Below are 15,697 nucleotides of genomic sequence, written 5' to 3' on the forward strand. Positions count from 1 at the left end.
ACATTTCTAAGGGCTTGGTTCAGATCTGAAAGATCTTTGCTAGTGAAACGTGCTTGCACCCTGTGTCATATTGCCCTCTAGCAGCTCCTCCACATACAGGGTAACAGCCTACTGCTACTTCTACTCTAGTACTCCTTCGACTTTAGTGTTCGAGGTCTCTGCTGTGGATCTGAAGGTCCTGAGTTCAAACACCACTGCTGAAACACGGGGAGGGGGAGTGTTGTCGTGGCAATAAGTATTATAGTGTCCGTGGCACTCAGGCAGATCTGCCAGGAGCCCCAGTGTCCTGACAGAGTCCAGGCCTTCCATAGCAGGCAAGGCATCAGCAAGAGCCATGGCTGAGCCAGGGGCCTGCCCCCAGCGTCACTCTGCATGTCACTCTCTGGCGGTTCATGCGAAGGGCAAGTACAGCGTCCGGGGGGGGGGGGGGGGGGGGGGGGGTGCAGTATCATTCCAAAGCTCCAGCCCACTCCCAGCAGGGTCTGAGCCCTTACCACATTCAAACGAGTCTCTGCTCCAGAGCTCCTGGCTCCCTCCTGCCCTCCCTCCCTTCCCCACCCAGACACACAGGATCCCTGCCTTTGGGGGATCGAGCCCTTCAGCCCATTGGCTGGGCCCCACTGCTGCATCCTGTGGGGCTTCCACTTGGGTGGCACCGTGGCGTGCGCTGGGAGGTCCCTGGGCTGGGGAGAGGGACTAGGGCTCAGGACCAGAGAAAGTAGAAGAATGGGGCTAGTCTCGGTGGAAGGAGAGAGAGGGAGGAAGACAAGAGTGGGAGGTGGCAAGGCAGGAGACCAGGTAAGTTTGGAGGAGCCCCAGACCAGAGCCCCATTTTCAGCATGACAGCCACTCACCGGGCTGTGTTCAGAGCAGTGCTGATGGCTGAGTCTGGGGGGATCACTGGTCAGGGCAGCCACTCAAGGAGCAGTGTGCAAGGAAGATACGGGAGAGCCCCAAGGCACCTCTCCGGTCAGCCTCTCTCATTGCAGCTGCAGTGTTTGCGAGTTAGATGCCAGCAGGACATCTTGTGCTGCCCCTCAGTCTAGGGCCTCTACTAGGCACAGCAAACAAGTCGCAGAGAAGGAGGCTTGAGCAGGGATTATTACTACAGATTTTCTGGAGCCCAAACCTTTGTTTTATGCCAGGACCTGGCCCCTTCTGGAGGCTCTGGCTGATTTCTGGAACCCCCTCCAAAAAAAAAAGCAACCTGCAATGTGCTCCTTTAGTTAAGGAGGAGAAAAAGCAAGGTAGGAGATTGGTCAGAGGCCCCATGTGCCAGCTCTCGGTGCCAGGGGCAGGAAGGAAGCTGGAACGGGTCTGTTGGCAGGGAGAGGAGCTTGGCTAATTGATGCAAGAATGCACTTTCCAGTCCCCACGTCACAGAACTCTGCAGGAAAGGTAGCTTGTGTGCTTTTCATTTTTTGCTCTTTGTTGTTTGTCATTCAACAGTCACCTCTTTAAAATGTTTTGTCATCCAGTCAGGGAGCAGAAGCTGGGACCGAAGGGACCAATCACACACCATTAATAACCGTGTCCAGCTGCAGTGGACGGTTTGTGAGCTTCCCAGAACCTGAGATCTGCTCCCAGGAACTCTGGTGAATCCTCACGAACAGAGAACACGCCCATGGAAATCAGGGTGGGTTTGCCAACAATTTGAAAACAGCAAAAGGGCTCAAGGAAAGGGGGATTTGTCAGAAGCACCCAAGGGATTTAGGAGCACAAATCCCAGCGGCTTTAAATAGGGCTTGTGCACCTAAATCCCATAGACCCACAAAGTGTCCCCCTAAATTCATAATCAGCTTTATTCATAAAAGATCATTCATCCAGCTGCAGTTACAACCGTTCTGTTGTGGGGAAATGAAGGGCATGTTCACACTCACCCTTCTCCCCCCCGTCCGAGGGCTTGTATCAGTGAATGGCTGATGTGCGTGTTTATACTAACCTCTCCCCCTCTGTCCCGCAGTGGGATTCTATCAATGAAATGGATGAATTTTTCACCCCTATCCACACCTACCAAGTCTGTAATGTCATGACCCCAAACCAGAACAACTGGCTGCGCAGCAATTGGGTCCAACGGGACGGTGCCCGTCGGGTTTATGCTGAGATCAAGTTCACCCTGCGGGACTGTAACAGTATGCCTGGGGTGCTGGGCACCTGCAAGGAGACATTCAATCTCTACTACCTGGAGTCGGACCGGGACCTGGGCACCAGCACCCGGGAGAGCCAGTTTGTGAAGATTGATACCATAGCAGCCGACGAGAGCTTCACCAGCGTAGACCTGGGGGTCAGGCGGCTCAAGCTCAACACCGAGGTGCGGGGCGTGGGACCCCTGAGCAAGCGGGGCTTTTACCTGGCTTTCCAGGACATAGGGGCCTGCATTGCCATCGTCTCTGTCCGGGTATACTACAAGAAGTGCCCCGCGATGGTCAGGAACCTGGCGTCCTTCTCCGAGGTGGTCACCGGGGCGGACTCCTCCTCCTTGGTGGAGGTGCGGGGCGAATGTGTGAGGCACTCTGAGGAGAGAGACACCCCCAAAATGTACTGCAGTGCTGAGGGGGAATGGCTGGTGCCCATTGGGAAATGTGTGTGCAGCGCCGGCTACCAAGAGCAGAGAGATTTCTGTGTGGGTAAGTCTCTCTTTACCTCTTAAAGGGGAGGGCTGGGGGCAAAGATACAAACAGGTCAAAATGAGCCGTAGAATATAGGGTTTGCACAATGAACTCTCACAGCAGAAATGGTCCCGTGAACATTCTTATAAATTCCAGTGGGTAAGGGAGGGATTTTCTTTATTTTATTTGATCTTTTATTCACAAGTAGACATTCCCCTGCAGCAGGGTGACCAGATAGCAAATGTGAAAAATCGGGACAGGGGTGGGGGGTAATAGGTGCCTATAAAACTGGGACATCTGGTCACCCTACCTTGCTGCATTTGCAATCCAGACATTGCAGCACTGTGCTAGGGCACAGGAACCTGACAGTGACATTGGCTGGAAACTGACAAAACAGACTTGAAACGTCCTGGTCTGTTTTCCTTTCCGAGCTGAGGGAAACATTGAAAGCGAATCGGCCGTGTGAATGGCTGAGCGTGTGAGCAGGTCAGGAAGCCGGGTGGGTTATCCCCATCAGTGTTATTGGTGACACAGGCAAGGAAACCTGCTTTGTAGAAAGCTACGACTTTACGCTGGGAATGTCCCTCCAGCAGCTGAGAGCTGCTCCGTGCCCTGGCTGTTAGCAGCTCATGGCCAGAGAGAAGAGCCCTCCCTCCTGCATAGCTAAGCGCTGCGTCTCTCACTTCTCTTTGGCAGGGAGTTGACAGCAAAGCGAACAAAAGAGAGACGCTAAGATGTATAAAACAAGGTTATCGCCTTAATCCCATCATCAACCAGAGCTACCCCTGCAGCCTCCAGGGGTGTAGACGAGACTTCCCCAAGAGCTCCCCCGCCCCAGGAAGGGGTTCATGCTGCCAACTGTATAAACTGTGATAAGGAGTCTGGTGAGCAGGCAATAGCCCTGTAGCAGGCTGCGCACCTGGCATGGGGCTGCGTGTGTGCAGAACTCCATGCACTGGGCTCCCTGGGAGACCCCTCTGTGCAGGTTTGTTTGCTTTTGGTTTTTCATGCGAGGTTTTTAGAGGAGCAGAGCTTCGACTCTGCAAACAGGGTGTAACCCTTCTGCCCGTCAGAGTTGGCAGCAACAAGGGCCGGGTTCAATATCTAGGGGATCCATTCCAATAACACAATGCAAACCAGCTCGAGCCCCCACCCAGTGACCTGGAACAAATACATACCACCCCTGCTGGGTGCCTCCAAGAGGCAATACTTCCCCTCTCGCAAGCACATAGTCTGAGTGTAGCAAAAAGCTTTTTAATAACAGAGAGAAACATTGTGGCATTATGTTGGGGAAACACCACCAACAGGATTCATAACACAACCCATGAGCAAAAAAACCCACCCCAAGCAAATTGGGGCATGTCCTTTCCCTTTGGTTCTTGAGTCCAGCAACCCCAAATCACCCAAAGTCCCAAAAGTCCAATGACCCAAAAGTCTCTGTCCCTGGTCAGGGCAGCCCCAGAGTTCGAAAGTTTATCTGCGGAGCTTTACCTCCCAACCTGGGTGGAGATGGGGGCGGGGGTAAGGGGCACCTTACATGATCTGAAGCTGACCGCCCCACAGCTCCATAGGGCTCCGCTCCGCTCCGCCAGCCGCCCCACGAACTGCTTCGCTCAGCTCCGCTCTGCAGCCCACAAGCAGCTCCTGCCATCCCCCGAACTGCTCCACCAGCCAATACACAAACTGCTCCGCGTCCCACCATCCTATGAACTGCTCCACCAGCCTGTCCACAAGGCACTCCAGCCATCCCGCAAACTGCTCCACAATATATCTTCAGGCTCCCCCACTACTTAACACAACACTCAGTGATTTCAGCTCTTAGTCAGTTCAGCTCTTTGGTGAATTCAGCTTGTAGTAGGGGAGCCTCAGTGCTGGTGCACCATTAGCCCAAAGTGAGCTCAGCAGCCTGTAACTAGACTTCTAATGAAATCAAAATTAGCTCTGATATTCCACAGTGGAGAGAGGAAGAAATACAATTAGCATGTAAGGCCCTCACCAAGGAGCCCATACCACCAAGTATTAATACTTATCCCCAACCTCCCTCAATTCACACAGTTTTGGAACCCATGACCCTTGCCTAGCGAGTGCTACTTAGTTGATGGTGAGTCCCTCCATCATAACAAAAGGCCAAGTACAGTTCCAAGCACAGTTCCCGTAATCAGGGTAATAACAATTTATTCTTCCTGCCCCAATAGCAGAGACACTGGGGATCCCACAGCAGCCAAAGTGACCATTTGGGCAGCTATGGCCTCATTCTAGGCGGGGTGGGTGTGCCTATGCAAATGAGGTCGGCCCCTGAAGTTCTTTTCCACAACTTGCCACACCTCACCACCAGATGTCAGGGTGGAGCTCATCCTGACACTGCTTACAAGGGACACTGGGCTTTGTTTGAATTTAGGGGCCACGCAAGCGGTGTCGTTCATCTTACGAGACTTCACGCAGGGTTAGAACATTCAAAGTCACATTGGAAAAGACCCAGGCTCTGTTGAGACCGTTTTCTGCCCTGGGGAGTCCAGAGTTCTGTGGAGTTGGGAGAACAGCCAGAATAAGAGCTCATTTCTTAAATTCCACCTCTCCTGGTGTCTTTGATTTTAGTGTTATCCTGGGATACCTAGGATCGTTGGCTTAACTCTTCCTCGGGTGTTTTGGGGGAGTTATTGCTGCTAGCAAAGGGTTTCTGGTGCCATGGTGTGTGTAAAGGGGTCGGGGGGGGGTTTAGGGCGGGTTAGGCAGAAAGTCACCTTTGGCTAGGAAATTTGTAACTAACCCTGCTGTTCTTATCGGAAGTCCATTGTGCAGATCCAGTGTCAGATCCTCCACCCCAGGTGCCCGGGCCCTGAGACAGACCTCTGCCAGGCAATAGCAGTAATAAATCTTTATCTTGGCAGAGCAAAGAGATTAGAGTCATTAGAGCCTCCCCGTCCCCCTAAATCTGTGGTGCTGTGGGCCGCTCTTCTGCTGCAGCTGCCTTGTGGCTCTCCATGACTAGACACGTGGCATGACAGGGGTAGCCCCGGGGTTCCACAGCTGAACCCACGTAGTGGCTGGCCCATGCTTCCTGTAGCAAGTCTAGAGGAAAGCTGTGATTGTGTCTGCAAAGTTCCTTGCCTCCTCTGCCCCTCTGCCCCTTGTGTCTGCCTTGTACCCTGCAGTGCTGTGTGGTGCACTGCCACAAGTATGTGATGTGTGTGAGTAGATACAGCTGTGATGGGATCCCCAGAGTACAACCTGGAACTGGGGTACAGTTGTGCCCCCTTAACTCTCCAGCCTGGGCTGTCTCTCACAGTGCTTTGCTAGTGACAAGCAACAAACCCCTCCAGGCGCTGTGATCACTCAGCACCACAGCATGTGGAGCCCCACACCCAGCTACCCTGAGCCACACACAAATCACACAGGGAAACGCACCAGCCAGTTCCCCCCAGCTCCCCAGCCTTACACCCCAGAACTGTACCGTCTTGCCCTGGTCAGAAGCCTGACCAGTGTACGTTTATTACCCAGTCCGCCCCTCCCTCAATGTGGAGAGGACCCGCGCCAGCCTTTGTAAACCGAGCTGAGATTTCCCAGGCACTTCAACCAAAACACACTGTGTTAGGTCAAATATAAAACAGATTTATTAACTACAGACAGATCGATTTGAGTGATTATAAGTGGGAGGCATAAAAGGTCAGAGCTAGTTATCAAAGAAAATGAAAGGTAAGCGCACGGTCTAAATCTTAAACCTTATTAGAGTAGGCAGTATTTGGACCAAGCAGTTTGCTCACCCCGCTGGATGTTACAGTTCTTAATACACCGTATTCTCCCTTAAGCCTGGACCAGTCTCCTCAGCTAAAGTCTTTATCTTTCCAGTGTTCTTGTTGCTTCCAGCATAGATGGGGGAGGAGACAGGCAAAGGAATGATGCCACTGTCCTTTATTTTATACCCTCAGACCGTGTGCCTGGAAAATACGAGCACAGACATGTCCTGGTGGGCTTTGCGGAGTCACAGCGTTGGGCAGTCTCCCCGGTAGTCTTGTGCAGCTGGGTCATTGAGCTGAGCAGTCACCACGGTGTGGTGCTTGCACCACGGTCATTGAATTGTAAACTCCTTGATTCCACCTCCCCTGCTGATTAGTGGCCGGTTGACACCCTCCTGGGAGCGGTTCACCCAGCAGTAGAGACTCTCAAATTTACAGCATATTTCAGTAACAACCGTACAGAAAAATCTCAGAACGGCGTACACACCCATGCTACACATCTCTGGACAGAACAGTGGGTTTCAGCAGATCATGACCTTTCATATGATATCTCACCTGGCCTGTTCTGTATGAAATATGGCATAATTATATGACAGGGGTGAACATGGCAGCTCCAGGATGCTGCTTGGTGGTACAGAGTGTGACAACTCCGTATACAGGGGCCAGCGTTGGTGTCTGCACTAGCTAACGGCAATTCACTCTGCAGCTGGATGTAACTCTTGGTGCCAGCCTCAGCAAGACTCGCTCTCCTTTGGCTGATTCCTGGGGATAAGTCCCTTAGAAGAACAGATGGCCGCCTGGACACTCTGTCCCCCCCCAACTCTCCCCCCCCCCCCGCAACTCTGTCAATGTAGTGCTGCAGTGTACACTTGCTGCGGGCTTTCTGGGGGGGTGGGAATCCATCCCCACAAGAGGCAGTAGTTGGGCTGATGGCAGAATTCTTCCATTGGCCGAGGAGCGTCCACATTAGGGCTTAGGTCTGCTGTACTACATCTCTAAGGGGTGTGAATGTTTCACACCCTCTCGGTTGACCTACGTGTTCGCTGTAGACCAGGCATCTGAACGCTGTTAATGAGAGCTGACGCGGTTTCTAGCTTCGTGTGCCAAGGTTATAAGCATGTCACATCTATAGATGTCAGAGCCTGGTATTAGTTCTTCACTGCCTTTATGGCTCCCTTTGTACCCCCTGGAGAGCTCAAAGGGAAGGGGAATCTTTCTTGCAAGCTGCTCTCATGACTAGGAATTGACAGCACTCTCCACTTCTCCTACCCCGGGCTGTCTCTGCCTCTCTACAGGTGCATAGCTAGATGAGCTGCTCTGTAGGAAAAGCATCCCCCTTTTTCAGTTAGCAAATCGGTCGTGAGCCCATTAAGTTCTTCCAAGCAGGGAGTGTGTCTGTGTTTGGTCTGTGCAGCAGAGTTATATACAAAACAAGAATGATCCTGATGTCGTTTTAATTCACTAAACATTGCAGACGGATTCTGTGCAGCTGTGGGCCGTTTGCTCTGACTAGTTGCTCTTGGCTGCGTGGAGCAGGTGTTGGTCCTCACCCGGACTGACACGCTTTAACCAGGACAATACTGAATCATGAATAACATGTTGCAGAATGAATCAGTTTTTGCTGAAATGCATTACACGTTGAGGATTCAAAAAACCCTGGGCCAGGCTCTCTGCTGGGCCAACTCCGTTGAAGCCCACAGAGCCTGAACTCAGTGGCTCGACACCAGGGGAGAACCTGGCCCATTTCCACAGCTTTCTGGCAGCTCTGTTCACACACAGCAAAGGAACAGAATTCAGTGCTTCTGTGCACAGCTCAGTTGTGCTCTTCTACTACCACCGTCCAGGGCCCAAATTCCATCCTGACCCTGCTGGCCAGGGAGGAAGTTCTGCTGTTGGATGTTCATCTCTTAGGCGCTGACCCATCATCATCATGAATGTTAATTAGCATTAGCAGCAGCGCCCACTGCATGCTGGGCACTTTCCAAACGCCAGCACCCGATGCTCAGAGAAACCCACGATCTAACGACAGACATTTGAGGAAAGGGAATGGGAGTAAGAATAGGCCAGTTGGATGCACAGCTGTATTCACAGCTGTCTGGATTCTCTGGCAGCAGCACACTGCAGAGCAGTGGGGCTGGAACCGGGGCAAAGGGGGTCCTGCCGCACACCCTGGTTTAAAGTGGTTTCCATCATATGCAGGGTTTACAGTTTCATTCAATGACTCTCAGGCCCACACTGTACAAATGCCCCTGCTGCAGAGGGATAACGAGGAAGGGCTGGCGGACCACCCAGAGTGGTGGTAGTATGTGCGATGGGCCAGAGAGGGAGCCAGGCTGGAGCACTGGCGGAGTGGAAGGGACAGGGAGGGGACAAAGACAAGGGGAGGATGGGGGCGAGGGGCAGAGCAGTGCTCAGCCTCCAAGTGGCAGGTGGGGAGCCATGGAGGATAGTGATCGGGTCACATCACCCTGCTTGAGGAACCCACTCCGCAAGACACTGGCGGGGTTGGTGCCCCTCTGCCGCAGGGACTGGGGCTGGAGGCTGCAGGCCTCACCTCAGGCTCTTGCCGAACGCCCTGCTGGTGTCAGACAAGGCTCTGGCTCTGAATTACTTTCAACTCAAAGGAGAAGTGGGGTGGGAGAGTTGCTCTAAAAACTGGCTCCCTCCCCAGGGACAAAAGCAGAGAGAGCGGGAGCTGCAGCCTCCAGGCCTGCCGGAGGGAAGAACATAGCACCCTGCTGGCGTGGGAGCAGGCACCAAACCGTGGCAGGGGTGCGCACCTGAGGCTGGATCAGGCCCCTGCTGCCGGCCGTGATAAAGCTCCCACTGACCTCAGTGGGGCAGGGCAGGTATGCAGCAGCAAGAGGCATTTGGTGATTCCCTCCAATGAGAGGGCAGATGTGGGTCTTGGCGGCTGGCAGCTGTGGTATGGAGGTGCCCGCAGCAAACAGGCCAGATTAACATTAATGACTTGAGTGACAGGAGGCTAAATCTGGGCTGAGGCCCAGGCTAAAGGGACCCCAAAAGGTGACTACGGAAGGTAAGAGGGATGGTGCGTAGGAAGTAGCAAGCTGGGTGCCCATCTGCCTCATCCCACACCTGGGCTTGAGGTTCATCGGCCCCCAGCTCTGCTGATCTAGCCTCCCATTCCCCAGTACTGACCGGCTCCGTTTTCCTGACTTGTCTTCCATCACTCTGGTAGGTATTTAGAAAAATGGGTTGAGTGGAAAGCCCTCCACTCTTCAAACATCTTTAGCTTTGACAAATAAGGCATCCGCCTGTGAAAGGCAAAAGGAAATTAATCCAGAATCACATTTTAAACACTGCTGTAAAGGCAAAGGATCTCGTCTTTCATTTCTTCTCCAAGCCAAAACGGAATTTCCCTGATATTTATAGAAAGATGATTAGGCCTCCACAGAGTGATTTATATCCTCTCGGCCCAATGGCAGAAAATGAAAAATCACTGGGGCGCCAGCCGCTGGAATCTTGCTCTTGTCCGCTTGACAATTAAAACGGCTAATTTCCAATTTCGACAGATCCACTCAGGTTATAAATCTTTCCGGAAAGGCCCTTTTCACTATGAAAAATGAACTCTGCACCTATCCAGCACGCGAACCTTAGATCCAAAGATCTGTATCCGTTTGCTTGAGTGTGTAAATATATTCCCTGAATACACCCTCCCCCAGGCTGACACTGGTAATGGGGTGATTGACTGGTTGAGTCACTTATTGCCCGTGTTCTTGCTGCAAAATAATATTGGGATTTGCTACAGGTTCATTACAGTGCTTCCTTATCAGAGTGGCCCCTTGTGGCACCGTGTGGTGCAGCAGCCCCTCAATCCTGGTTTCCCAGCTGATCTTCCTCTGTTCCACCCACCCACCCTTACCTTCTAGGTTGCAGAGACTCAGCCCTCAGGTGAGGTCACTGACAGGTTTGCCCTCCCGGTGCATTCAAAGTGCACAAGTCTGAAGTAACATAAACAAATTCTTCCCTTACCCACAGGGAATCTACTAGGCTCCTACTTTCCTTGCCCCCAGCCTTCTCTCCCACAGTCAGAGCCCCACAGTTGCTCTGTGCCTGCTCTCCTCCAGCTGAGCAGGGATCTTCTTTTTAAGCCCCTCCCTGGAAGACTTTTCCTGTTCCAAGTGTCTTAATTTGGGCTAATTGGGCCTTCAGTAGTCCATTAACCTCTTCCTGGCTTGCACAGCGGCTTGTGGGCCCCATGATGCGTTCCTCCACTGTGAGCTGCTGAAGAGGGGAGGTGGTAGGAAGTAACATTGAACTTGGACCTTTCGATCAGATGTCACCCAAAGGTCATTAGTGTGTCTTGCAGATTTCAGCTAGCCGAGTAGCCTTGACAGCTGCACTCCTGAAGTCTGGTTCTCACGCTCATTGTAAGCTGCCAGCATCTCCCTGGATAGAACCATGCCAGCGCTAAACCAGATGGGGAGAGGGAACAAGACAGTTTCTACTTGTAGTGTAGACATAGCTGTGATGGGTTCCTCCCGGGGTGCCAACTGGAACTGGGGTACCACTGAGCCCCCCTGACCCACCAGCCTCCCTACTACACTGTACTGCTGTGATAAGCTGCAAAGCCCTCTCCAACCTGCAGTTTCACCAGCATACAGGTAGGGACACACACAGCTGCAGCTACATGCAGGCTCTCTAACCAGCCCCTGCATGGGAAAGCTACAGCTAGGGCAATTACCTGCTGCTCAGTCACAGACCCTTTCTGGAGTATAAACCCAAAATTATCCCGTTTTGCGCTGCACAGGGAAAAGTACAGCGTAAGCTCATAAAATTTGTCCCCTTCCTCAATGTGGAGAGGAATATACAGTGGCTTTTTGCCCCTGCTTTATGATTCCCACACACTGGTTTAGATAAAGCAAAAATAAGTTTATTAACTATAAAAGATAGAGTTTAAGTGTTTATAAGTGATAGCAAACAGATCCAAGCAGATTATCTAGCAAATAAAAAACAAACTAAACTTAATATACTACATAGATCAGGTATGAATAGCAGATTCTCACCCTAAAGAGATGATACAAGCAGGCTGCAGATTCTTAAGGGGCAAGCTGCACTTGCTTATAGCTTGGAATCCCCAGGTGTTCCATTCACAGGCTAAAAATCCCTTTAGCTTGGGACCAGCACTTCCCCCAGTTTAGTCTTTGTTCCTCAGCTGTTTCCAGGTATGTTGTTGTAGGGAGAGTGAGGTACCATCATGATGTCATTTCTCCCTTTTATATCTTCTTCCCATTTGTTGGAAAGCTCCTTTGCTGTGACCTGGGTCAAACAGTCCCCATTGTGCAGTGCTGTCTCTGAGAGGTTTCTGTTGTCCACAGTTCCTGGAGTAGTCGTGGTGCTTGTGTGCATTTTCTGAATAAGCCATTCACACTGTTTGGCCTTTTTACTGTTGTACCCGAAAGGCGGCTTGTGGGTGTATTCAACCTCACACATGTTTCAGTAACACACACAGAGCTAAACTTCATAACTTCACACACGACGATGATTGCGCATACAATCCAACGGGATATTAACGTCTAGCAGATCAAGACTTTTAGAATGATACCTCACAAGACATATTTTGTACAAAACATATCCTAATTATATGACAGTAGTGAATAAGGGGGTACCCGGGTGTCACAATAGCCTTAAAAATATGACATAGTTTACAAAATATAATGATCCAAAGCAAACCCGAACTCTGGGGTAAATGCTTTATACTAGAAAGCAATTTCCTAGCACTTGCTCATTTCTACTTCTATGTCAGTGCCTGGGAAGGCATGAAGGGCAGTGTGGGATTGTGGGAGAAGCATGTTAACTGGATCTTTCTACTCTAATAAGAACATAAGAACATACTAGTTCTTGAGAAGGACACAGAGTGGCAGGGGGAACAGGGAGTCCTCTCTAGATTGGGAGCATCCTCGCACGGAGAGGTGCTACTTTGTATCTGTGCCAGAATCTGGCCGGAAGTTACTGGCTTCAATATCGTATTGCTGGAACTGATTTCGCTTTCATACATTCTCATTGTGCTGCTTTTTAGTGTCACTGATTTCCCATGTCATCTGTCTAAGGGATGGGGCAGACAGGAGACCATTTATCATTGCATGTACCTCGCCGCTATTGCCTTTTACTATTTCCTGTTCCCAAACTAACTGGTTATGTTCTGTTTCATTTACCTTGTATTTAAGTCCACCTCCACTGTGTGCCAATCATTTCTGTTGCCTTTCTCTTGACCTCTCCATTTTCTGGTCTGATGTTTCTCAAGATGAGGAATCCGAAGCTGATCGCGATGTTCAAGGTAACATCGAACCATCCATGTCTAAAATTACCATTACAATGTACCCTTCACTATTCTCTACCTCCTTCCCAATGCTCACATTTGATGGTCAATTTTTAGCAGCCATTGTGCATGGAAGAGTCCTCTACTGAACTGGCCATGTTGACATTTGCACCAGAACTGTTTCAGGAGGGGTTACAATTAATTCATGCCATGTTACTATGGCCTTGTGGTTTGAAAAGCATTCACTGCACTTCTCTGCAATGCAACCCACCTGCTGACATGTTGCTGAGGTTTCTGTTTTCATTCAGTCTCTCCGCTCTTGCTCCCTTTTGACAAACGTACATATTTTATAGCAACCTCAGATTTCCCCTCCTGATTTTCACCAATCAAACATGAGCAAAGGATGGAAGCTGGAGGCATGAAGGTAGGACCTCCCGTGTAGTGGACCTCCCTTGAAGATTGGTCCAGGCTGAGGTTGATGGTGGGGAGGAAGCTGTTGAAATCATGGTGGAATTCTTCCAGGGTTTCCTTCCCATGGAAAGGGAAGGAACAAATCAACATACCCTTAGAGCCCCAACTGGGCTATTCTACCTACTACCCCACCATCAACCTCAGTCTGGAACAATCTACATGGGAGCTCCACTTCCTAGACACTACAGTGCAAATAAGTAATGGTCATGTTAACACCACCCTATACCGAAAACCCACCAACCGCTATGCTTACCTTCATGCCTCCAGCTTCCACCCTGGACACACCACACAATCCATTGTCTACAGCCAAGCGCTGAGGTACAACTGCATTTGCTCCAACCCCTCAGACAGAGACCAACACCTACAGGATCTTCACCAAGCATTCTCAAAACTATGATACCCACACAAGGAAATAAGGAAACAGATCAACAGAGCCAGATGTGTACCCAGAAGCCTCCTGCTGCGAGACAAGCCCAAGAAAGAAACCAACAGAACTCCACTGGCCATCACATACAGTCTTCAGCTAAAACCTCTCAGACGCATCATCAGTGATCTACAACCCATCCTGTACAACGATCCCTCACTTTCACATGCCTTGGGAGGCAGGCCAGTCCTCGCCCATAGACAACCTGCCAACCTGAAGCATATTCTCACCAGCAACAACACACCGCACCATAGTAACTCATAGTAACTCAGGAACCAATCCGTGCAACAAACCTCGATGCCAACTCTGCCCACATATCTACACCAGCGACACCATCACAGGACCTAACCAGATCAGCCACACCATCACCGGTTCATTCACCTGCACGTCCACCAATGTAATATACACCATCATGTGCCAGCAATGCCCCTCTGCTATGCACATCGGCCAAACTGGACAGTCCCTATGTAAACTGCATTGTGCCTCTGTTCCAGCCATTGTGTGGGACCTGGACCAACGGATGCAGCCGCCAGGTGGGAGTAGGAGACTCGTCATTCTCCGGAGAAATAAAATGGAGACTCCGGCCATTTGCAGTCATCAAAGGGCCTCTGGCACGCTGTGTCAGAGCTGGGCTGCTCTATTGGGAACACCAGCCAGTCGTGCCGGGGCCATTACGTCCTGCTGCCTGGACTTGCACTTTCCGCTGGAGTCAGGGTGCGTTTTTACTCACCCACCGCTCCCAGGTCCCACTGTGCTGGTGCCTGGGAACATTCGTTCCAGTCTGTGGTGTGGAGGGGTCCTTTGGGGGCGAGGACTGTGCACATCCAGGTCATGGTCACTCACTCCCCTGGAGACACGCCGAGTTGCTGGGAATTTGGGGTGAAATGGCCAGTCCTTCCAAATTACTCTTCCCCATGGCTTGTACCGCTCTCAAAAATTGACTCCAGGGCCTGTTTTTTCCTGGTCACAAGGTATAAATGAGCTATTCCGGAAAGTTGGGTTAAAGTCTGTTTAGCAGATGGCGAGTTATGTGCATGTAGCTAATCTGTTATGCCTATTAGGAATATAGTCATGTGACTACAAATCTCTGCTCTCTGGAAACTGACCTACATCCATTCACTCAGGCAGCGTGGTGATATCTGGCTCTGCAGTGTCTTCGGAGAAGTGTTGATGCAAACAAACAAATAGAAATGTGTAAAACACGAGCAAGAGGCATATGGAACTTGCTGACTTTAGGACCAGAGCTGGTCACTGTTCAGTAGGAATAATGCTCGTGGAGAAATTAGGGCCTTGTTTTTGGCCTGGCCCCGATTTCTCTGGTTAGTTTTGTTCTTTGTGCCTGTTTGCTGGAGAGTTTGGATGCATCATTCTAGCCCACAGGGTATCCGTGAGCTGGGCAGTCTGACTGCGGGACGGGTCACCTAAGAGATGCAGGATTGCCTTTGCTTCAGACTGCAGAACAGTAAGCCAAGGATAGCAAGAGCGAATACTCCTGCTCACCCTCAAACTCCCTTGTTGGCATGTGAATATGGGTGTTTAGCAGTAGAACAACCACGATTCCCCAAATATCCTGGTGAACAAACCCCTGCTCATGCCAGTGCTGACCCATAGCAAGATCGACCGGGCACGGGCCAGCGCTGACACATAGCGACCCCCACCAGGCATGGGCCAGCGCTGACCCATAGCGACCCCAACTGGGCACAAGCCAGCGCTGACCCATAGCGACCCTGACTGGGCACGGGCCAGCACTGACCCATAGCAGATACCAATGGGACAGGGGCCAGTGTTGACCCATAGTGACCCCGACCGGGCACAGGCCAGCACTGACCCATAGCAACCCCGACTGGGCATGGGCCAGCGGTGACCCATAGCGACCACGACCGAGCACGAGCCGGCGCTGACCCATAGTGACACCGACCGGGCACGGGCCAGTGCTGACCCATAGCGACCTTGACTGGGCATAGGCCAGCACTGACCCATAGCAAATACCAATGGGGTAGGGGCCAGTGCTGACCGATGGCGACCCCGACCGGGTATGGGCCAGAGCTGACCCATAGCGAATACCAATGGGGCACAGGCCAGTGCTGACCCATAGCGACGCCGACTGGGCACGGGCCACTGCTTACCCATAGCGAATGCTGACCGGGTTCCAGACACTGAGACAGAACATGAGCTT

The 15,697-nt window shown here is 51.4% G+C and overlaps 1 protein-coding gene across 2 annotated transcripts in view; it reads left to right on the plus strand.

Annotated features, from left to right (window-relative positions):
* The window catches only part of EPHA8 (EPH receptor A8), a 134,786-nt gene that overhangs the window by 46,898 nt on the left and 72,191 nt on the right, over positions 1–15,697 (plus strand). For both annotated transcript variants that reach the window (XM_037881305.2, XM_037881306.2), the window contains exon 3: positions 1,964–2,627. In XM_037881305.2, coding sequence (XP_037737233.2) covers positions 1,964–2,627 — 664 coding nt within the window. The remainder of the gene's footprint in view (positions 1–1,963; positions 2,628–15,697) is intronic.

The sequence above is a fragment of the Chelonia mydas genome, chromosome 18 (assembly GCF_015237465.2).
Source record: "Chelonia mydas isolate rCheMyd1 chromosome 18, rCheMyd1.pri.v2, whole genome shotgun sequence".
In the NCBI taxonomy this organism is placed as follows: Eukaryota; Metazoa; Chordata; order Testudines; family Cheloniidae; genus Chelonia; species Chelonia mydas.